The 22900-nt window shown below is 34.0% G+C and overlaps 1 protein-coding gene across 4 annotated transcripts in view; it reads left to right on the top strand.

The window, feature by feature from the left end:
* The window catches only part of YTHDC2 (YTH N6-methyladenosine RNA binding protein C2), an 81042-nt gene that overhangs the window by 29762 nt on the left and 28380 nt on the right, over positions 1-22900 (top strand). For all 4 annotated transcript variants that reach the window (XM_032156648.2, XM_032156649.2, XM_058440605.1 and 1 more), the window contains 11 exons: positions 4760-4886; positions 5177-5242; positions 9373-9551; positions 9782-9878; positions 9959-10046; positions 10134-10214; positions 12221-12303; positions 17249-17354; positions 19189-19308; positions 19676-19948; positions 21716-21842. In XM_032156648.2, coding sequence (XP_032012539.1) covers positions 4760-4886; positions 5177-5242; positions 9373-9551; positions 9782-9878; positions 9959-10046; positions 10134-10214; positions 12221-12303; positions 17249-17354; positions 19189-19308; positions 19676-19948; positions 21716-21842 — 1347 coding nt within the window. The remainder of the gene's footprint in view (positions 1-4759; positions 4887-5176; positions 5243-9372; positions 9552-9781; positions 9879-9958; positions 10047-10133; positions 10215-12220; positions 12304-17248; positions 17355-19188; positions 19309-19675; positions 19949-21715; positions 21843-22900) is intronic.

Genomic DNA, 22900 nt, shown 5'->3' with positions numbered 1-22900 from the left:
TTACTTTGCATTCTAAAATAAATCCTGAATATGACCACTTTTCACTTCCCCTACTGTACATTTCACTCTCCTAGTCCAAGCTAGCCTCTCTTCTGGACTATTGCAGTAGCCCATTAACCATTTCTGTTTTTATGTTACTGCAGTCTGTTCTCCACAGAAAAATAAGATTGATCCTTTCATAAAGGAAATTGGATCATTCCACTTGCCTGTTCTCAACTCTCCCAGGCTTCCAATTACACTGTGGATAAAAATCAAAGTCCTTTCCATGATTAGGCCTCTGGCTGCCTCCTTGATCTTATTTTCTGCCACTTGCCTCCTTGTTCACTGTGCCTAGACACACTTGTCTCCTTGATATTCTTCATGTATGCCAACACATTCCCTTCTTCGGGACTTTGGTTTGTTGTTTCCTATGGTTAGAAAACTATCTCCGCTGGTAATCACATGGCCCAATGCCTACTTATTTAGGTCTCTGCTTACATATTGCCTTCTCAGAGGTCTTTTCTGATCACCTTACTAAAATTGTACCCTTTTCTCACAGTATTTCCTTACTCTGCTTTATTACTCTTTATTGTACTTTCATTACCTGTCACGTTTTTTTTTATTTTTCATTAGTTATTTCATCTACTAGAATGAAAACTATGCAGAAACTTTGTCAGTTTTACTTATCTCTGTATCACCAGAGATTCATCGTTTATTAAGTGCTGAAAAATCTTTGTTGAATAATGATATTATTATTATTATTATTGTTACTTTTGAGATGAAGTCTCGCTCTGTCACCAGGCTGGAGTGCAGTGGTGCGATCATGACTCACTGCAACCTCCGCTTCCCGGGTTCAAGTGATTCTTCTGGCTCAGCCTCCTGAGTAGCTGGGACTACAGGCGTGTGTCATCACGCCCAGCTAATTTTTTTGTATTTTTAGTAGAGATGGGGTTTCACCGTGTTGGCCAGGATGGTCTCAATCTCTTGACCTTGTGATCCACCTGCCTCAGCCTCCCACAGTGCTAGAATTACAGGCGTGAGCCACCACACCCAGTCAAATAATGATATTACTTTTAAGCATCTTTACCATATGATAATCTGTTGGAACATGTTTAGTGACGGGAAGTTCATTACCTTTCTTTTGAATTTGAATTGTTTCAGTAGTTAACTTTTTAGTATGTTGATGTGAAATCTAACTACATAGCATCTCCCTTTTTCTGCTTGTGGAGTTATCATATGTATTTATGCCTGACAGACTTCTAGGTATATGAAGATGATTATTCTTTTTCCTTTAAATTTTTTGTTTTTTGGGCTGACTGTACCTGTTACTTCAACTGTTCTTTAATATAACATGATATCTGGTCCCCTCCTTCCCTGGTCCGCCTTCGCTGGATGTGTTCTATTTTATCCCTTTTAAAAAGCATAGTATCCAGTTCTGAGTGTTAATCTCTTAGTAACCATCTTAGCCTAAAAGCTTCTACTCTTTACTGATATTAATTCAGCCAACCCCATTGTCTTATTGATTCATATTGTTTTTGAAATTTTTAGTTCTTTTTTTAACTTATGATTTTATTAAATTAAATTATTTAATCATCATGTACTTGTTTTGAATTTTTTTGAGCTTGAGACATTCTGTTTAGTCATTATAAATTTTATCTTAAAGTTAGATTTGGCCCATTGTTTCTGCTTAACAATTTTTTTAAAAAATTCTAATTGTTATCTATTACATTAATAAGCTTTCTCTGTTTGTTAATTTGCGGTGCCTGGGTCAATTACCAAGCATGTGATACGCCACAAGGGACTTTAGGTCAATATTTGGGTGTGGTTGTTCAAGCAGTTATAATCCTACACATCTTCTAGTCTAACTTCTTAAAAAATAAGTGGGGATTTTTTGACTTTTTTTTTCCTCTTTGTAAATGTATGTTGGCTCCTATTGATTTAGTTTTTAAAGCTCATTATTCTTTTTTGTTTTGTTTTGAAACAGGGTCTCACTTTGTCACCCAGGCTGGAGTGCAGTGGTGCTATTGTGGCTCACTGCAGCCTTGACTTCTGGGCTCAGGTGATTCTCCCACCTCAGCCTCCAGAGCTTTGGATTTAGATATTTCTAATATGCCCCAAACTGAATACTTCATCTCTTCTGCAAAACCTGTTTCTCTTCTTTTGTTGAAGAGCTGGCCAGGCTGGTTTTGAACTTCTGGGCTCAAGTGACCTGCCCACCTTTGCCTCCCAAAGTGCTGGGATTACAGACATGAGCCACTGTGCTTGGCCCTCATTATTGATTTTTTGAAAAGTAATTCATCTCCATTTTTAAAAGTAACTTTTTGGATTTGAAAGTGTAGATATTTGTTCATCTGCAGTTTTCTGGCATTCTTTCTTTTTCCATTATTTTAAAAAATATTTACTCTGAAGAGTTTAGCAATCTTACTTGAAAGTTAAGGAATTTAAATTCTGAAAACAGTGACTTTAAAATATTTATGATGCATTTTAAGTATTTAAGTATTATCCTTAGCTCTCTTCCTGATATTTCTTTAGTGAATACTAGACTGTTCATTTGATTATAGTCATCCTGTGTAGACTCAGGTCTCTCCTCTGCTCTTATGTACAGTTTGTACATTTCCCAGAGTCTGGTATTATTATGTCTTAAGCCATGTGAGGAAAACTAAAATGTTACAGTAGCTCAATCATTCACTTCTCATCTTTTTATTTCACTTCTAAAATCTCAACGCTTAATTTGCACCAGAACTGAAAATATGTCATATGATTTAGGAAACTCTGGGCTTCATAGATTTCTCTTTAGTACCATCATTTTCCCCATGATCATGTAGAAGTAGCTAATAATCAGTTAAGACTTGACATTCTCTGTCATACTTACTATATCTATTGCTGCATTACAAATGATTCTAACACTTAGAAGCCTGAAACATTTATTATCTCACATATTTTCTGAGAGTCAAGAATCTGGGAGTGGTTTAGCTGAGTGGTCTGGCTCCAAGTCTCTCATGAGGTTTTGGTTAAACTGTTGGTAGGGGCTGCATTCATCTGAAGGTTTTTGGGGCTGGAGGGTCTGCTTTCAAGAAGCCTCACTTACATAACTTTTGGCAAGAGTCCTTAGTTTGTTGCTGGCTGTTGGCAGAATAGCCATGAGTTCTTGTCAACTGCCCTTCTCAATAGGGATGCCTTATTCTACCTGTGAGGTGGCAGCTGGCTTCTCTGAGAGTGATTCAAGAGAGAAAGAAAAAGAGCAGGAAGAAGTTGTAGTTACTTTTTATGACCTAGTTTCCAGAGTTGCACACCACCTCTTTCACGTTATTCTGTTCATTAGAATGAGTCACTTAGTCCAGTTTATATTCAGGGAGAAGGGAATTAGGCTCCACCTCTTGAAGGGAGGAGTGTTAAAAATGTTTTAAATGTTTCACATTTATTCATACCCTTCAGCTCAAAATGCTACTCCAAGGCCATTAATTGAATATTCAGTTGAAGAAGTAATTTTCATACAATGAGTACAGATCAAAATAAATTGGCCTTTTAAAATGCCTGACCATCCCAGACTTATTGAATCTGAATCTTGGAGTAAGGTATGGCTATCTGTGCTTTTTAAAATACAAAGCAGAAACAACAACAACAACAAACCCACCCCAAAAAACAAACCCCAAAGCAAAATAAAAATACATGCCATTATATATTTGTCCAAATCCATAAAATGCACAAAACCAAGAGTGAATCCTAATGTAAACTATGGACTTTGGTTGATGTGTCTGTGCAAGTTCATCAGTTGTAACAAATGTTCCACTCTGGTGGGGGATGTTAGTGGGGGAGGCTATGCATGTGTGAGGCAAGGGACATATGGGATATACTTGTATTTTCCTCTCAGCTTTGCTGTGAACCTAAAACTTGTTCTAAACAAATAGTCTTAAAAAGAAAGCCTGAGGCAATTTTCTTGTCTCTGCCCCACTTTAAAAGAACACTGATTTATATTGGTAATGGATACCGTGTTTCAGAGTGTTTATTAAATAGAAGATAATTGGGTATACATACTGTATATGAAAGATTAAAATTTTCCTTTTGTAGTTATCTTAAATTTTACTATTGAGGGTTTTTTAAATGAAATCTTAATGAAATTACCAATTTTGTAATTTAAGCAAATTAGTGCTAAGCAATTACATTGAATTGCTTGAGAAATATATTCTAGGAAGAAACTTCAGTAGAACTTTAATTATTTCTCTAATGTAAGGGTTTTATGGGAAATAAACTTTCTGTCAGTGTTAATCCCATTAAGTGTCTTATAAAATAGCCTTGAATGGGGGATTAAAAGCAAAGTGAAATAACAACAAAACGTTGTCTCAAACTTTGCATTTGAAGCTTTTAAGTATTCATTACTAGTTACTCATGAAAATTAACTTTTAAATTGTTTAATTATATCTTGTCATTTGGTGAACAAGGTAATACCTAGATTTAGGAAGATTATTTAAGGTTATGCAAGTTAATAGCTTTTGTTTTCTGTTAAAATAATATAGATGAGCTTAAAACAGTTTAACGGTGATCTTTCCTCCTCCTACCTTCCAACCGACAGTCTTTATTCTATTTACACTAGACGTATCGTAACAGATTGCTGTAGATGATCTAAGTGAAGGGCTATATAGTGCTGTCATTATGTAGTTAAGGAGCAAGTCTCAGGCTAATTATCCTGAAACTCAGTTCGCTATTTCAAATTTTTTAAAGAGTGAAAATGGTTTTAAGTAGTTTGGAAATTTAAGTTTTATTTATCTTTTCCTTTTTTTAGTTGATTACAGACATAGTGAAACCAGTGCAACAGCTCTGATGGTTGCTGCAGGACGTGGCTTTGCAAGTCAAGTAGAACAGTTAATCAGTATGGGAGCCAATGTCCATAGTAAAGCATCAAATGGCTGGTAATTTTAAACTACATTGATTCTGTATATATCTTTGTATAGCTACACATATCTTTTTTGATTTCTTATGTTTGTCTTTATATTAAAAACTATTGTGTAATAATTGCTGGTGAATTTCTGTTTTAATGGGTCAGTAATTTTGAATGACTTGTTTTTTAACTATAATTTATCTTATTTTTTATTTAAAACGTTTTTTGAAAAGACAGGGTCTTGATGTTGCCCAGGCTAGTCACGAACTAGTTCTACAATTTTGATGACATCTTTCTTATATATCCTTTGAATTTTGGCAGGATGGCATTGGATTGGGCTAAACACTTTGGGCAGACTGAAATTGTGGATCTTCTAGAATCTTACAGGTAAAACTTTATACTATTTTAAATTCTACCTTCTTTTAAAAAAGAGCTTCACCATATAAATTATGGACTATACAAATGTAAACCATTTATCGTCTTTTATCCAGAGATTTTTTTTTTGTGATTCTAAGGAAATTTTCTGTCTGATCTACCATGGTATAATATTTGTCTTACTTTAAGAAATCAGAAGAGGGATTTCCAATTAAACATGGTAGATGCAACATAAGTATTTATCTCTGCATTTTCTCAAACCTTTTACATTTCCCAAAACCTCACTAAAATGACAGTGAAGCAATATAAAGAAATTTAAAAGGTGTAAACCAAAGTCAAAGAGAATGGAAGAGGACAGGGCAACTTATAGAAGATGTTAATTTTGGGATGATAGCTGATTGATTGACTTAGCAGAACTAAGAAAACTCACAGTGCCAATGAGAAACACTCATTTTAGCTTTGGAACTCCTTAGAGGCTCATTCAGTGGCCTTTGAGTGAAGCAGTAAAACAAAATTAGTTATCAAAGAGAAAACTTAGAATACAAAACTATAATAAAAGATATTGCACTCATGAAATAAAAGCAGTGTGCTATCAAAAAGGAACAGAACACGAATCTTTGTTCAGATTTTGTCTTCATGAGGCTGACCCAAATTTGCCCTATCTGATATTACAATCTACCCTCCACGCACTGTCCATCCTCTTTAACCTGTTCTACGTATTCTTTTTTTCTCCAGAAGCCCTACCACCCTCTGATACACTATATAATTTACTTGTTCGCTGTTTTATTGGTTTATTGTCTATCTCTTCTCCCTACTAGAATGTAGTAAGCTTATTGTCTGCGTGTTCAAGAACAGCAATAGATGTAGTAGATGTGCAGTGAATATTTGTTGAGTGAATGAATAAATAAGAAGTAATTATTGTAAATTAAAAATATGATAGAAAAAAAGAAGAGTTACAAGATAAAATTTAGAAAATTGCTTACAGAGTAGGAAAATTGTAGAAAAAACATAAGAAAATTTGCTTCCTGTGTACTCCTTTATTAGGAAACTTGGAGAATGTGCTTCACAAAAAAGAAGTAAAAGCAAAAACAAAAAATGGGGGAAAAAAAAAACGGGTAAAACCGGGTAGGTACAGCACAGAGGATAGGTGAAGGGAATGCTCAGGATGCTGGTGCAGAGGATTGTTTTGATGACACCTGTGTCTGGTAGGCCTGATCGCATAGGAACAGAAGATGTGGGGCTCTAGAGGGAGGTCTCTGGGGGGGAAAAATTTACCTGGCATTCTTAATCATATTAAAAAGCTTTATGAATCTGTTAGATAATTTGGGAAGAATTACTATCAGATCACAGAAAACTAAGCAAATAAAAATTAGACAGTTGTTACTCTAGGAAAAACAAAAAGTTACACAAGAAAGGAGGTATAATCATAGTATATTATTAGGCTAAGCAGTAAATGTTTACCAGTGATAGTAAAGTAAAGGCTGAATGAAGATTTAACAAAAATTGTAGGAACTGGCGTGGGTGGAAAGTGTAGGGAAGTGGAAGTGGTAACCTCATTTTTCATTCGTTGGGGGTTCACAGATAATGACTACATTGTTAAAACAATAAATAGCAGAAAATGAGTGTTGCTTAGAAATATGACAGCAAATACTAAAAGAAATGGCTAAAACAATACAATAGTCCTAAGCAGTGTGACTAGGAGTTTTTGTTATAACTTCTATAAAACCATTTATTACCACTATGTATATGTATTGCTTTGATTTAGCAAAAAAAGAAAAATCACAAGGGAATCCTGTAAAACCAATCAAATTAATTGTCTTTTAGATAGAAATTTTAGATAAATTTAGATTAGATATTTAAATAAATTATGAAGCTTTCAGATTAGATATTTAAAGAAAATTTTGAATATATAGTATATTTTATAATACGTTGAAAGCTTCTGTTTTCAACGTTTAGAGACTCAAAAAAGAAAACAATGGAGCCTGAAGTTAAAATATATTAAAATATCTGTTATTCAAGAACATATAAAATGTTTTATTTGACCTGGGTTTTTGTAGATGTAAAATTGGAAATGTAGTCTCAGACATTTGAAATTAGTTGTGACAATGAGTCTCAAAATTCTTGATAGGTTTAAATGCTATTTCTGATATGGTAGGTTTAGTTGTCATTTCAATAATAACACCCAGAACTTGCAGTCCTTTTATTATTAACACTTTGAATGTTCCAGACATTCTTATGGTGTTAAGTAAAGCTCACTAGATACTACAGGTTAACAGGTAAAGCGTTTATCTGGATAATATTTTAATTATCCTGGCTTACTGGGGTTTCTTTTTATTTGATAGAGCATGAAATTATCAATTATAAATTTCAGGTATTTAAAATTAAATATATTATTATGTTTACTGGATTATTGATAATTTATATCCAAAGATTATAGCTTTAAACAGAATATAATGTCTTCTTCATTTATGTGTTAAAAATTAAAAAACAATAAACTTACAGTGTTTTAAAGTAGATCTTGAAATTGACAAGAGCTGAGAACACATGGACACAGGGAGGGGAACATCACACACCAGGGCCTCTTGAAGGGTTGGGGGATAGGGGAGGGATAGCATTAGGAGAAATACCTAATGTAAATGATGGGTTGATAGGTGCAGCAAACCTCCATGGCACGTGTATATGTATGTAACAAACCTGCACGTTCTGCACACGTATCCCAGAACTTAAAGTATAATAAAAAAATTTACAAGAGCCAATTATTAAGTTGTAGAAGTTTAAACTTTTCCCATTGAAAACAGTCTCATGTTATTTTTCTGCTAAATTCTTTAAGAGAGATTGGCTTTAGTTGAACTTCCTAGAAATTCTGTTGATAATTGCTAGTGATAGCAATAGTTTACATTTTTACATGTAAGATGAAGCAAGGCATTTATTTCAGTAATTTATGTTGATTCTTGCTTTTGGAAAAGGCATAATCAACTTGCTTTTAGTATAGAATTTTCTAATTAACAGTCATGTTAAGTTGGTACCTATTGAGTTTTTTAAAAATGTGAACTATACATCAGAATATTGTTTATAATAGTAAATAGATACAACCTATTAAGAAAATATAAATGATAGCTGAAAGTTTGTGGTTTTTAACAGTTTTGTTGAGATATAATTAATATACCATATAATTCACCAATTTAGGTACACAATTCAATGGTTTTTCATATGTTCACAGACTTATGCAATCATCACCACAATCAATTTTAGAACAGTTTCATCACCACAAAAAGAAACTTGTACCCATTAGGTATTTCTCCCTATTCCCCCCCAACTCTCCTAGGCCTCCTCCAGCTCTAGACCAACCACTAATCTACTTCCAGTTTCTATAGATTTGTCTATTTTGGACATTTTATATAAATGAAATCATGTGATATGTGGTTTTTGTGATTGGCTTTTTTCAGTTAGCATAAAATATCCATGTTGTAGCATTATTTTTATGACTAATAAATATTCTATGGATATACCAAAGTTTGTATATTTGTCAATTGATGAACACTTAGGTTTTTCCACTTTCTGAGTATGAATAATACTGGTATGAATATTTGTGTACAAATTTTTATGTGGATATATTTTTTTCATTTCTCTTATATATACACCTAGGAGTGGAATTGCTGGGGCATATGGTAACTCTATGTTTAACTTTTTGAAGAACTGCCACATTGTTTTCCAAAGCAGCTTTACCATTTTACATTTCCACCAGCAATGCATGAGGGTTTAAATTTCTCCACACCCTCTGCGACACTTGTTATTGTCTGTCTTTTTGATTGTTGTCATCCTAGTGGGTGTGAAGTGGTATTTCATTGTGGTTTTGATTTGCATTTCCCTGACAGCTAATGATGTTGAACATCTTTTCATGTGCTTATAGGCCATTTGTATATTTACTTTGGAGAAATGCCTTCAGGTTGTGTTTTTCTAAAAGCATTCATTGCCAAATTTTACTTTGAATAATGTGCTTGAAATCAAAACATGAATCATATTATAGCTAGGACATTAAGTGTCACTTACCTTACTTTCCTTAGGGAATATTGGAAATTTGAAGGACATAAGGATTACTTTTTTTAATGGAAATTGACATGGTCTTTTTTTTTTTTTTTTAGTGCTTCACTGGAATTTGGAAATCTGGATGAAAGTTCTCTGGTTCAAACAAATGGAAGTGACCTCAGTGCTGAAGACAGAGAGCTCCTGAAAGCTTATCATCATAGTTTCGATGATGAAAAAGTAGACTTGGATTTGATCATGCATCTTCTATACAATATCTGCCATACTTGTGATGCTGGTAAATAAGTGTTGTCTAAAAGAACTGGAGCAAAATATATACTTTAAGAATTAACATTTTAAGTGTACAAATTTTTATATAATTGCACTGATAGTAATAAGTGAAAAATCTCATGTCATCTTATGATAGTTTACCAGTACTTGAAAACATGTGATACAGATTTTTATAATTCTGTTGATTGCCTCTGATTCACAGTGAGATTTAATATTAAAAAGGCATTCTTCTCCAAGGTGCAGTACTAATTTTTGTGCCTGGATATGACGAAATTGTTGGACTGAGAGATCGCATCCTGTTTGATGACAAGCGGTTTGCTGACAATACACATAGGTAAGGGCTAAAGACTTATATCTGTTGCTTAAAATAACAGACAGGTCCTATAGTGTATTTTCTCTTTCATCTGTCAACAGGTATCAAGTCTTTATGCTTCATTCAAATATGCAAACATCCGATCAAAAGAAAGTATTAAAAAACCCACCTGCAGGTGTTCGAAAAATAGTAAGCTTCATAAAATCTTCTTTTTAACACTTTTATTAGTTATTTTTTCTGTTTTTATATTAACTTTGAAGTAATATCTTGTTGCAGATCCTTTCCACTAATATTGCTGAAACCAGCATCACAGTCAATGATGTTGTCTTTGTTATTGATTCTGGTAAGGTGAAAGAGGTATGTATGGGTAAGTTGTAGTTTTACTTAAATGAAGGAGATTAAGCTCTACTTCAACAAATGCTTTTATTTATTATTTAGTCATTTTTCTTTTAATTTTACCTCTACTCAAGACAGCTTGGACCAGCACATGCTTTTATAAGCAGAATTTAAGAAAAATGTCTGGTTCTAGATAAATTTAACATACTAAATATTGATTTTACTAAATATTCTGCCTCAAATAATTCAGTATATAGAATCAATTTTTGTTATTTTAACAAAGTATACAAAAATGTAGCTCTGCTCACCAAATACTAGGAAGAAAGTAAAGGGTTTGGTTAGTTGTAGTGAAAATGTTGTCACACGGTATGGGAATTTGATTACATATTTTTTATGTTTTCCTTCTACATATAGACATGGATTATGACCTTGTTCACTGTTAAATCTTTAGTGCCTCACCTATAGCAGGTGTTCAAAAGATACTCAGTTCAAGAGAACCATGCTGAAAGAAAGCAAAGAAATAGATAAACCATGGGATAACCAGCAGCTAAATTGGACTTAACACTTGCTTTTGTAAAAAAAGTTTCATTGGAACTCAGCTACGTCTACTTTTACCTTTTCTCTATGGTTGCTGCCTTCACACTGCAAGGCAGATTGGAGTATTTGTAACAGAGACCTTCTCAAAGCCTAAAATATTTACTATTTGAAAGTCCTTTTCAAAAGCAGCCAACCTTTGTTATAAGACAAAAAAGGCATTTATTTCCTTTTAGTAATGGAATGCCCAGCAGGGGTTCCTAACTTTTGGTAGATAACGTTCGCTGAAAAAATGAAAGTGGTAAAGATAATTGATTTTTCAAGGGAAGAGATATTATTCATGTGTGGCAAGCAAATTATGTCTATTTAGTGGATATAAATGATCATTTTTAATGTGGAAAAAGTAATTGCCTTATGTTTTCAATGTAATTTTAAGGAATATTTTATAGAAAATAAAATTTTATTATAAAAATTGGCCATATGCATTAAAATTGAATAAAGGTGGGATAAATTTTATTTTTATATATTAGTACATTAATGAGTATTATCACTAAAAATCTTAATGGTGAGCCAATGAAAATTCAGATTTTATTGCCCTAAAATTACCTAAAGTGGATAAAGTGGGTTTTGAATATTTTAGAAAGTTCATTTATTAAGTAACTGAAATTTAAAACATGGGTAGTGTCGAAAGTTATTTAACATACAAAATTGACAAATGTAATATTATATTAAAAACTAAGAAGCTGTTTTCTAAAAATTTTATAAACCATTGTGCAAACATTTTTATTTGCTCTATGCAGTTATTTTATGAAAGAGAAAGGATAAGTACCGAGTGACTGAAATACATGTTCTAGTTAGGCTTGTATTTCTTTAAAATATTTCTCTACAATAAATTTTCACTATAGGTTATTTGAAGAAGTATGTGGGTAACAATGGTTCTTTTTTACTTTCGTCATTGTAACATTCAGGAAAGGCTAACTTTGTTAGTAGCTCAGCAGGAGGTAAAGTGGAAGTGGTTAAAAATATTTCTCTTTGGGATAAGATTATTGATTGTTATTCTTACTCTGCAAGGTTAGGTCCCTGAAAAGTATTTCAGAAAATGTCTTTCCTTAATCTTCTTATTCTCCACAATGATGCAAATCTGATAGAAAAACGACCTCAAGGGAATAGATCAGTTCTCTCCAATCTTGATGTCTTATGAGAACTGGCTGCCATTATCCAGCTGTGGCAGAGAGCAACAGATAGCTTAGCAGAGCACAGAATGGGGAAGTTTTACGCTCTTCTGAGTTTAGTTTTTAAATCCTTTTTTCTTAGTACGTTTGTAACCAGAAAATCAGGGTTTATTAAAAATCAGTACTGCTGTTTTAATTATTTAATCAAGAGAGGACTTTGAATTAAACTTTTGGCATGTTAAAATATGTTGATAACATTTCTTGCTATTACCTTTTGAATACCTTTTATATTCTAACATAAAGATGGTTTAAATATTACAGAAATCCTTTGATGCTCTGAATTTTGTTACAATGTTAAAAATGGTATGGATTTCCAAAGCTAGTGCCATACAGCGGAAAGGCAGGTAATATATATTTAATGTATATTCATTCAATTGCCTGTAAAATGGAAACATTTTTATATGCATTACGCATTTATCATATATTCCACGTTTGAGAATAGTTTTCATGTTAAAATTTTTATATTATTTTTGCAAAGCAAGCCATTTTAATACTTCTTTAAAAGTTGAATGTAGGTTATGTTAAAATTAAAAATTTTTGCCTAGTTAAATGTACATTCAGGTGTAAGAAGCTTAAAAAACAAAACGAAAAATTCTAAACATATGCAATATAGGACAAAGAGCTAATTTCCTTATTATATAAAAAAGCTCTTTGAAATCAACTAAAGACTAATAATCCAGTTAAAATGGATAAAGAGCACAAATAGGCAGTTTACCAAAATAAAAATTATGTATGTCCTACTAATACATTATCCTCACATATACTACCTAATATGTATCAAAATAAATGCAAATTAATGAGATATTATTTTTTGACTCTCAGATGGGCATTGATGAAAATGTTTAACAATATGTACAACATAGAGGAAAAACACGGGCCAATAGTCTTTCATATTTTACTGATGGGAGTGTAGATTGATGTGACTTCTCCAGAGTGCAGTTTGAAACTATTTATCCAAATCTACTCTTTCACCGTAGATTTCACTCGTCATAATTTATCCTGGGTATGCTTGCACACGTGTGCAAAGATGTATGTTTAAGACTGTTCTTTGAAGCATTGTTTATAATAATGTAAAGTCTGGGAACAGTGTGGTGTCCATCAATACTGAAGTGATTAAATAAATTATAGCCACACAGTGGCTTTTTAGGTAGTTGTTAAAAGGAAAAATGTAGATCTATGTGTTCTTTTGTGGAATGAGTTTTCAGGATGCATTGTTAATTGAAAGGATATAGAACATGCATCTAGTAGTCTTTTGTGGTAAGAAAAATACATGTGTGTTTGTGTATATATTTTGACACAAATGCATAGAGAAGTCTGGGAGAAACATTAAAAAACAATGAATGGTTATTAACTCTGAGAAGGAGGATTTGTGGGGTTCTTGGAGTAAGGAGACAATTTTTTTTTTTGTAATTTGGTTATTTTACTATGTGTTTGGGTTACTTTTTAATTTTCAAAAGATAACATTAAAAAGTATCATTTTCAGTAAATGTTTATCTTCCATTTTTTATAATTAGCAAGAAAACGTGAAATGCTGACTTTAAAAGAATGCGTCATATACTGAAGACTCATATGCATTATTTCTTTACCTTGTAACTTCATAGAGTGCCCATGAGGGCTTTGTTGTTGTTTTGTCAGTTGTTTTCTTATTACCAATAGTGGCTTGATACATTAAGCTGGACGTCTATGCTATTAATAGTATATTATTGTGAGTAAGGCTGGGTGTAGTGGCTCATGCTTGTAATCCCAGCACTTTGGGAGCCTGAAGTGGAAGGATCGCTTGAGTCTAAGAGTCTGAGACTATCCTGGGCATCATAGTGAGACCTTGTCTCTACAAAAAATTAAAAAATCAGCTAGGTGTGGTAGCACAGGCCTGTAGGCCTAGCTGCTTGGGAGGCTAAGGTGGGAGGATCATTTGATCCTAGGAGGTCAAGGCTGCAGCTGCCGTGAGCTGTGATCATACCACTCCACTCCAGCCTGAGCGACAGGGCCAGACCCTGTCTCAAAAAAAATGAAATAGCAAATAGTATATTATTGGAGATGAACTCCAGAACTGTAAAAATTTTCATTGCCATTTTTCAACAAATGTTTATCAAAAGTCTTCCCTGTGCACATGTTATGGATACAGTGATAAATAAACCATAACCTGATAGGTAAAGCTGGAGGTAGGGCAAATGTTGCAGGCCATATGTGAGTCCAGTAAATTAAGCAATTTTAATACAGTGTTATTTGTGCTACAACTGGATGTTTCCAGAGTTGTTAAGATTGAATCTGAGACAATTGTGAATAAAGGAGGAGTTGTGGAAAGGCATTTTTAAAAGGCAGAGGGAAAGTATAACCAAGTATACTTATTTACCTAAAGGCAAGAGTGAATAGGATAGATGTTTGGATAGAATTTAGTTTAGAGAATAGTGAAAAGTGAGCTGAAAGTTGGGGATAAGTTCTTAAGGACCATTTTGAGTTTTCTCTCTTTTTTAAAAAAATAAACAGTGGGATGACATGAGTATAGTATCCTTTCAGCTCTCTGAAGAATGGATTGGCAGGGACAAAAATGATGGTAGGAGGACCAAGTAGGAGGCTCCTTCATTAGTACTTTCCTATAATAAGGGAGAGATGAAAGTAGTCTGGATTGTTTTAGTGGTGGTGGAAATAAAAATAAATAGATAATTAATTCAAGAGATACTAAAGAAAGTAATGTTGGTGATTGATTGTGTATGTAGGGGGTGAGGGGTAAGGAAGAGAGGAGTTAAGGATGTCATCCAGGTTTCTGTCTTAAAAAATTGGACACTAGTGCCATAGTCAGATAGGGAAAATGGGAAGAATGTTTTCACTGGGGAGAATAATTAATTTTTGGTTATTTTGAGTTTGAGTTGCCTGTAGAAAATCTAAATGGATTGGGAGGCTGAGGCGGGCAGATCACAAGGTCAGGAGTTCGAGACCAGCCTGGCCAACATGGTGAAACCCTGTCTCTAATAAAAATACAAAAATTAGCCAGGCGTGGGGGTGGACGCCTGTAATCCCAGCTACTCAGGAGACTGAAGCAGGAGAATCGCTTGAACCTGGGAGGCAGAGGCTGCATTGAGCCGAGACCACGCCATTGCACTCCAGCCTGGGTGACAGAGCAAGACTCCGTCTCAAAAAAAAAAAAAAAAAAAAAAAATCTAAGTAGAGCTGTCTAAGAAGTTTCTAAAGTGTAGGCCTAGAATTAGGATAAGAAGATATAATACAGATGGAAATTGAGGTTATGAATATAATTAAAGTTACTTCAGAGGAGAGGGTAGTGTAAGAAGAGCAGATGGCTGAGGGTTCAATCTCAGAGGACCATAAACATTTAAGGACTAGGCAAATATAGAAATCTCTTAGAGGAGCCTGGAGATAAGTCAGAGGCCGAAGAGTATAGTGTAGAGAAGTATAAGCGGTCTTCAAAAACTTTGTGGAAAATGCATCTTATGAAAAAAATTATGCATGGAGTTCAAAATTTTTTTACACCAAAATAAACTCATATTAACTTATTATAACATGTCTGAACAGGATCTCATTTGAGGCACTAAGAAAGATAAGACATCAGTTTGAAAAAAGCCCCTATCAGAGCAACATGAATTCTTCTAAAATTGAAGTAAGAGCAAATATCACATTTATGGTGACAGTGCCCTGAATAAATCAGCAGTTTACAAATGGATAACTCATTTTAAAAAGGGACGAGATGATGTTAAAGATAAAGCCCATAGCAGCAGACCATCCGTGTCAATTTGTGAGGAAAAAAAATCTCATTTGTGCCCTAGTTGAAGAGGACCAACAATTAATGCACAAAAATAGCCAACACTATAGATACCACAGTTGGTTCAGATTACCCAATTCTGACTGAAAAATTAAAAATTGAGCAGACTTTCCACTTGATGGGTGCCAAAACCATTGCTTCTAGATCAACTGCAGACAAGAGCAGAGCTTTCAATGGAAATTTTAAACAATTGGAATCAAGGTCCTGAAGCATTTCTTGGAAGAATTGTAACAGAAGATGAACCATGGCTTTACCAGTATGATCCTGAACACAAAGAACAATCGAATTAGTGACTACCAAGAGGTAGAAGTGGTCCAGTCAAAGCAAAAGTGGACTGGAGGTCACGGCAACAGTTTTTTGGGATGCGCAAAGCATTTTGCTTATTGAGTTTCTGGAGGGCCAAAGAACAGTAACTTCTGCTTACTATGACAGTGTTTTGAGAGAGTTAGCTAAAGCTTTAGCAGAAAAACCCATAGGAAAGCTTGACTAGAAAGTCCTTCTCCACCACAGCAATGCTCCTGCTCATTCCTCTCATCAAACAAGGGCAATTTTATGAGAGTTTTGGTGGGAAATCATTAGGCATCCACCTTATAGTCCTGGCTTGGCTCCTTCTGAATTCTTTTATTTTCTAATCTTAAAATACCTATAAAGGACTCCCATTTTTCTTAGGGTAATAATGTAAAACTGCATTGATATAATTACATTCCCTGGACCCTCAGTTCTTTGGGGAGGACTAAATGGCTGGTGTCATCACTTACAAAAGTGTCTTGAACTTAATGGTTGAGAAATTTTTTTTTTCTCTTTTAATTCCATTTTTCCACAAACTTTATGAAGTCCTCTTATATTTGATGAAGGAAAGAGTTGATTAATAATGTCAGATTTTATAGCTCTTATAATGTGTTATAGTGATGATTGCCTATCTGGGTTGTGAGCTCCATGAAGACAAGAATATTTGTATATCTCTATCCCTTAGCGTAGCTAGCCCTGCCATTAGCTGATATAGTGACTTTGGGTGAATTTAGGAGACTGCTTTTCTTCCAGGTATTTTTCTGCTGCTTCATAGAAAATTATGCAACTCTTTATGATGACAGGATAAATGGCATTCCCTTGGAGCTGTGTAATGCATAATTTGTACAACTCTAATCACTGGGCCTGAACACAGTGCTTGATAGAAGCTCAGTAAAATTGATTGAATTTAAATTACCAATATTCATTCATGCTTTGTTTTTTGCTCACTTTTATATGTATGCTATTTCTTTTGATTTTTACCATAACCCTACAAGATATATCAGGTAGGTGTCCTTCATGAATCTCACTGTCTATGAAATAATTGAGTCCCAGACTAGTGAAGTACTTTCCAAAATGATTGATAAGAGGATAAGAAACAGAATAGGATTTAAAGTCAGGTGTCCTGATCCTGGATGATTTTTCTCTTTCCTAAATCACATTGCGTTTACAGTTTATTGTAGCCTTTATTCATTGTTTGAGTCCTAATCTTGTGTTTTATTTTTAAGGGCAGGACGATGTAGACCTGGAATTTGTTTTCATCTGTTCAGTAGACTCCGATTCCAGAATATGTTGGAATTTCAGACTCCGGAACTTTTGAGAATGCCATTACAGGTAAAAATTTATTTAAATATAAAAGGCATTTTTGTGGGTGAGGGAAGAGAGGGGCCATTTCAACTTCTATGGATTAGGCCTTTAAAAAATCAATTTGTAAAACAAAATTATTCAATATATATTATGGAGGGTGGCTATGTCTATAACAGAAATATTTTTTCTATATAAGAAAATTTAATTCATAAACCTTCAAAATTTTAAAGAATCACTTGAATGTATGTAAATTATGGTACAGTTTTAAAGGATATATATATATATATATATATATTTTTTTTTTTTGAGTCAGAGAGTCTTGCTTTGTTGCCCAGGCTACAGTGCAGTGGCACGATCTTGGCTCACTGCAGCCTCCACCTCCCGGGTTCAAGCGATTCTCTGGCCTCAGCCTCCTGAGTAGCTGGGATTACAGGCGCCCACCACCGTGCCCGGCTAATTTTTGTGTTTTTAGTAGAGACGGGGTTTCACCATTGTGACCAGGCTGGTCTCAAAACTCTTGACCTCATGATCCACCCACCTCAGCCTCCAAAAGTGCTGGGATTACAGGTGTGAGCCACCACACCCGGCCATATTTTTTTAAATGCAGCATTTTATGAGTTTCTACTATATAGTGTTCACCTTTTAAATTCTCAGAGGGATTAGCAAACAAATTATTTAAGATCCAAAAGATAATACCCAAATCTCAGTATAAGATGCTGAGATTATCTAGTAGTTTTAGAACTGAGTTCACTGAGATTTTCTGACCTCTATTAATTGTGCTGTGTGTGTGTGTGTTTTAAGTTTTCTAACTTCATGGAACAGGCAGCCCCTACAGCTTCTAGGGAAGATTAGCAGAATGCATTTATTTGATTCTTTAGTGTGTTTGGCTAATGCTGGCTTCCAAACCCTTAAAGAGAGGCAGGATAATGTGTTAAACATCCATATACCTAAGATGATTTCCCACTTCCCAATGCTTATGTGTGATTTTCTGTTCCTCCTGGGAGAAAATTCAGAATCTTAACAAGACCATGAATTGCCCGTTCCTGCCTGTGTCTCCAGTCACAGGCAGGAAGGAACAGGTTATTTCTTGTTATTTATCCTCTCTTACACCATTGGTTTTAGTTTCTCAAGCACATATTTTTTCCTTCTGCCTTACAGCTTTCACAGGTATCTACTCTCTCCTTAGATTCTTTCCCCTTATTCCTTTTATAGTTACTCCTACTCAATCTTTACATCTTAAAGTGTCTTTCTTCAGGAAAACTATCTGTAACTTCCCATGGTCTCCCTCTCCCACCCTTTTCTGAACTTGATTAAAGCATATTTACTTCTTTAGCTCCCTATAGCCTTCATAGCACTGATGATAATCGTAATTAAGTAGTTAATTATATAATTAATTAAGGTCTGCTTACTCATATTACAGTGTAAACTCAATGAGAATGGACGCTTCCTTCTGTCCCCTTCTTTTTCTCCAATTTGCACAGGGCCTTGCACTTAGAAAGCACTAAAATATTTGCTGAGTAGATAAAATATTCTAGAATGCAGTATAAAGGGGGAAAAAGATTTTTTTTTTTGGACAGTGACTATGAATGTTAGGTATATGAACAGTGTGAGGAGATGTTGCCAATGGGAGCAATGGCAGTCTTGGTATAAGTTGATTGAAGAGGGTATTTATTAAGGTTCTGGCATCTAGGGCAAAGTATGAGCTCCTCTTTTACAGAAAGACATTGTTCCTTCTACTGTTCATTCTAGTCAGAGACTCTACTAGTCTGTGTTTGAGAACTACAGTTACCATGATTTCTTTAAATGTGTAGGTTAGTATTCTTTTTAATTTTAAAAAATTATTTACTGTTTTGGTTTATAGGAACTTTGCTTACATACCAAGCTGCTAGCCCCAGTTAATTGTTCCATTGCTGATTTTCTTATGAAAGCTCCTGAACCTCCACCAGCTTTAATTGTAAGAAATGCTGTACAGATGCTTAAGGTTGGTGTCTTCATAGTTTTATTTTACATGACTTTTTTACTTGAAATTTTAAACTAAAAGAAAATATGTCTTAACTAATTTTGTATAATTATTTTTTCTTTTTGTCCTCCTACAATTTGTCCAGGTAAACTAAGTTTGTACTTTTAAACAATTATCTTAAATGATCATGTACTTTAAATAATACATCATGTATAAAACAGTAGATATACTTCTTTTATATAGTATATTAGAAACAAAATATATTTTTATGAGATGTAGTAGCAAAAAAAATCTATATTCTTATTTCTTATTTAGGGGTTTTTAATTGTGTGGTTTGATTAAACAGTGTTTGCTGGTGTCAAAGTCTGTTCTGTCTCCTTTTACTTAGACAGTAGATGCAATGGATACATGGGAAGATCTGACTGAACTTGGGTATCATTTGGCTGACTTGCCAGTAGAACCACATCTTGGTAAAATGGTCTTGTGTGCTGTTGTTTTAAAGTGTCTGGACCCCATCCTTACAATTGCTTGCACACTAGCTTATCGAGATCCTTTTGTACTACCTACTCAGGCCTCTCAAAAACGTGCAGCTATGCTTTGTAGGAAACGTTTTACTGCAGGAGCTTTCAGTGACCATATGGCACTTCTCAGAGCATTCCAGGTACTATTACTGTCGTTTTATTTCTGAAAACGTTGCTGGTTAAACGCATTTCTGGGGCAAATGTAGGAATTTTAAAAATAATTTATAAATTTTAAAATTGCATTAATTTTGTTTCATTATGAAGTCACATTAATAGTCCTGAAAAATATCTTCTTGCTGTTGTTATGTTAAAATTAAAGCAGTTTTGCTTTTTTTCCCCATTTTCTCCTTTTTGGAATATATGTGTGTATTTGTATATATATTTATTTGTGTTTATGCTTCTATTACCAGGTTTTTTTCAGTCATGTCTTGGGCAAGGAATGTTCTAAAATTTTAGTTGAGAAATACTGTATACTATTTAAAGTACATAGAATAAAGCTTATAAGAAAATTATATTGATTTAATATCTATCGATTTTTCTTAGAGTTCAGCTTTTTCTTGCGTTCTCAAGACACTATGCTGAGAACTTAATTTTGTAAAGCAAAATACAAAAATCACTTAAAAACCTTTTAAGATAATGGTAATGGGAAGTTGAGGAAAGAGGCAAATGGAAAAGAAAAGATGGGGAAAATAGGATCCTGGGGAAGACAGATTAAATGTAATTTAGAATTTCAGATATGTGGGGAAGAATATGTTATTTCTTGAAAACATAGGCATTGTATTTATCCTCAGATCTTCTTGAATGTAGGCTGTGTCTATATATATATATATATATATTTTTTTTTTTTTTTGAGACAGAGTCTTGCTCTGTCACTCAGGCTGGAGTGCAGTGGCACAGTCTCGGCTCACTGCAACCTCAGCCTCCCAGGTTCAAGCAATTCTCCTGCCTCAGCCTCCCGAGTCGCTCGGGTTACAGGCACCCACCACCATGCCCAGCTAATTTTTGTGTTTTTAGTAGAGACAGGGTTTCACCATGTTGGTCAGGCTGGTCTCGAACTCCTGACCTCAAGTGATCTCTGCCTTGGCCTCACAAAGTGCTGGGATTACCATGTGTGAGCCACCATGCCCGGCTATATTTTTTAAAAATCTAACTTTGTTTATGCAGAAAGTACTCTTTTTCAGACATAGAAGATTTTTCAACACATATAATTTTCAAAAATAATTTCAAGCTCTTTTGTGAGTATTGATCAATGGATAACTTATTGTTATTAATTGGGTATATTAAATACCATATATTATAGTAGATTAATTGAGAAGTAGAGGGAGATTTAGAGTAAAATTTCTATCTGTTCTTTGCTTTTCCCCCAGCTCCTTCAAAAGCAGAGAGGATAAATTATTGCTTCAGTCTTTTAGTTATATATATTCCAAAGCAAGAGAACCCATTCACAAAGGAGAGCTTTTTATACTGCATATAGATGATTTATAGAAATCCTACTTTCCATTCTTAGGTAGAGCCCAGGGTTGACATAGAGATTATTTTTTGGAGGGCAAGAGTGGCACGATTCTTAGATACAAGTGTTACGAAGTCTTAGTTGAAAACGTACACTTCTGTAGAGAGTAAAATTAGCAGATGCATCTGAGAAGGCAAGTATTTTTACATTGTTAGTCATTTAGGCTACTGGACAGTTAGTTCTCATTTGAGATTTTATAAACTCAATGGCTTTTGTAGCATTTGAGTATAAATTAATGATAAATATTATTTGATCATAAAGTCTTAGATTTTATAGAATAATTAGAATAAGGCAAATTGACCTTGAGGAATTAGTGTAATGATTTGTAGTTACTTGTTGCCTCACTAAGAAGTGATTAGTAAATGTGTCTTGTTATGCAATTATTTTCTTTTTATAGGCCTGGCAAAAAGCACGAAGTGATGGGTGGGAGCGAGCCTTTTGTGAAAAGAATTTTCTTTCACAGGCTACTATGGAAATAATCATAGGCATGAGAACGCAGTTGCTTGGTCAACTTAGAGCATCAGGTAAAGTTTTCTCTCAAAGAGCCTATTTAAGTTACTGAGAGTACCCTGCCCATATTTCATAGTATTTCTTATGTTAACGGATGCTATCTATTATTTTTATGACATTATCGTGTTGTATATCTTATATTCATGCATGATTTGTAGACTTCTGTGTGTCTTCGACTTTTGCTTGTTGATGAAAAAAATGCTATTGCAGGAGGTGTATTTGAGAAATCTAGGGACAGAATCTATACCCTTTTGATACTGTTGGCAATGAACAATTGGTATTTGTTGGCAGAGATCAATTTAGATCTTATAGTTATTTTCTTTTATCACCATTAATGAATACTTATTTAGTTCTGTGAAATAGAAATTTTAAAAAATTGATGTGAATGCTGCTCTTCATATTTTTGGAACACAAAAACAGCTGGTAATACTTGAAGTCACTTTTTTTTTTTTTTTGAAGAGGATGCTAGTATTGCTATTACCTTTTAGAATTGCCTTTTTGAGTAGCAAAAAAAAATTGATGTGATAGTCAGAAGAAAAGTACCAGAGCCTGGATTCATAGGTTAGCTGAAGTGCCAGAGTAATATAAGGAATGAACCAGAGGATTTAAGAGTTGACTTGAACATGAGGAAATATGAAGGATTTTTGAAATTCAAGCAAAAATTACCATATATTTACTTGACTTCTTCTACAGAATTAGTATCTATGATAATCAAAATGTTGTTAATGTCAGAACAATGGTTTGGATTTCCAGCTATGAATTTAGTTTGTTTCTGGCAGCAGATTATAAAGAACTTTATTGCAAGAATGTGCATCTAAAAAAATTTAAGCCCCCAGCGATTCTTATACTTAATCTAACCTGAGCAGATCTACACTTCCCTAGAATGTTGGTTCTGTATCTGTTTTGGGGTGGGGAGGGGTGGTTCATATTTTAAACAACTTTTCAGAGGAGATTTTATTAATTATCGTGAAATTTGAATATCACAAAATTTACATGAGTTGTACAGTTTTTGAAAAAAATACACAAAAGTATCTTTTGCATAATAGAAAAAGTTGATGTGGTTTTTTTTCCC

The sequence above is a fragment of the Hylobates moloch genome, unplaced genomic scaffold (assembly GCF_009828535.3).
Source record: "Hylobates moloch isolate HMO894 unplaced genomic scaffold, HMol_V3 SCAFFOLD_6, whole genome shotgun sequence".
Taxonomy (NCBI): domain Eukaryota; kingdom Metazoa; phylum Chordata; class Mammalia; order Primates; family Hylobatidae; genus Hylobates; species Hylobates moloch.
The sequence above is the reverse complement of the archived record's forward strand: the minus strand, read 5'-3'. Positions and strand labels throughout refer to the sequence as shown.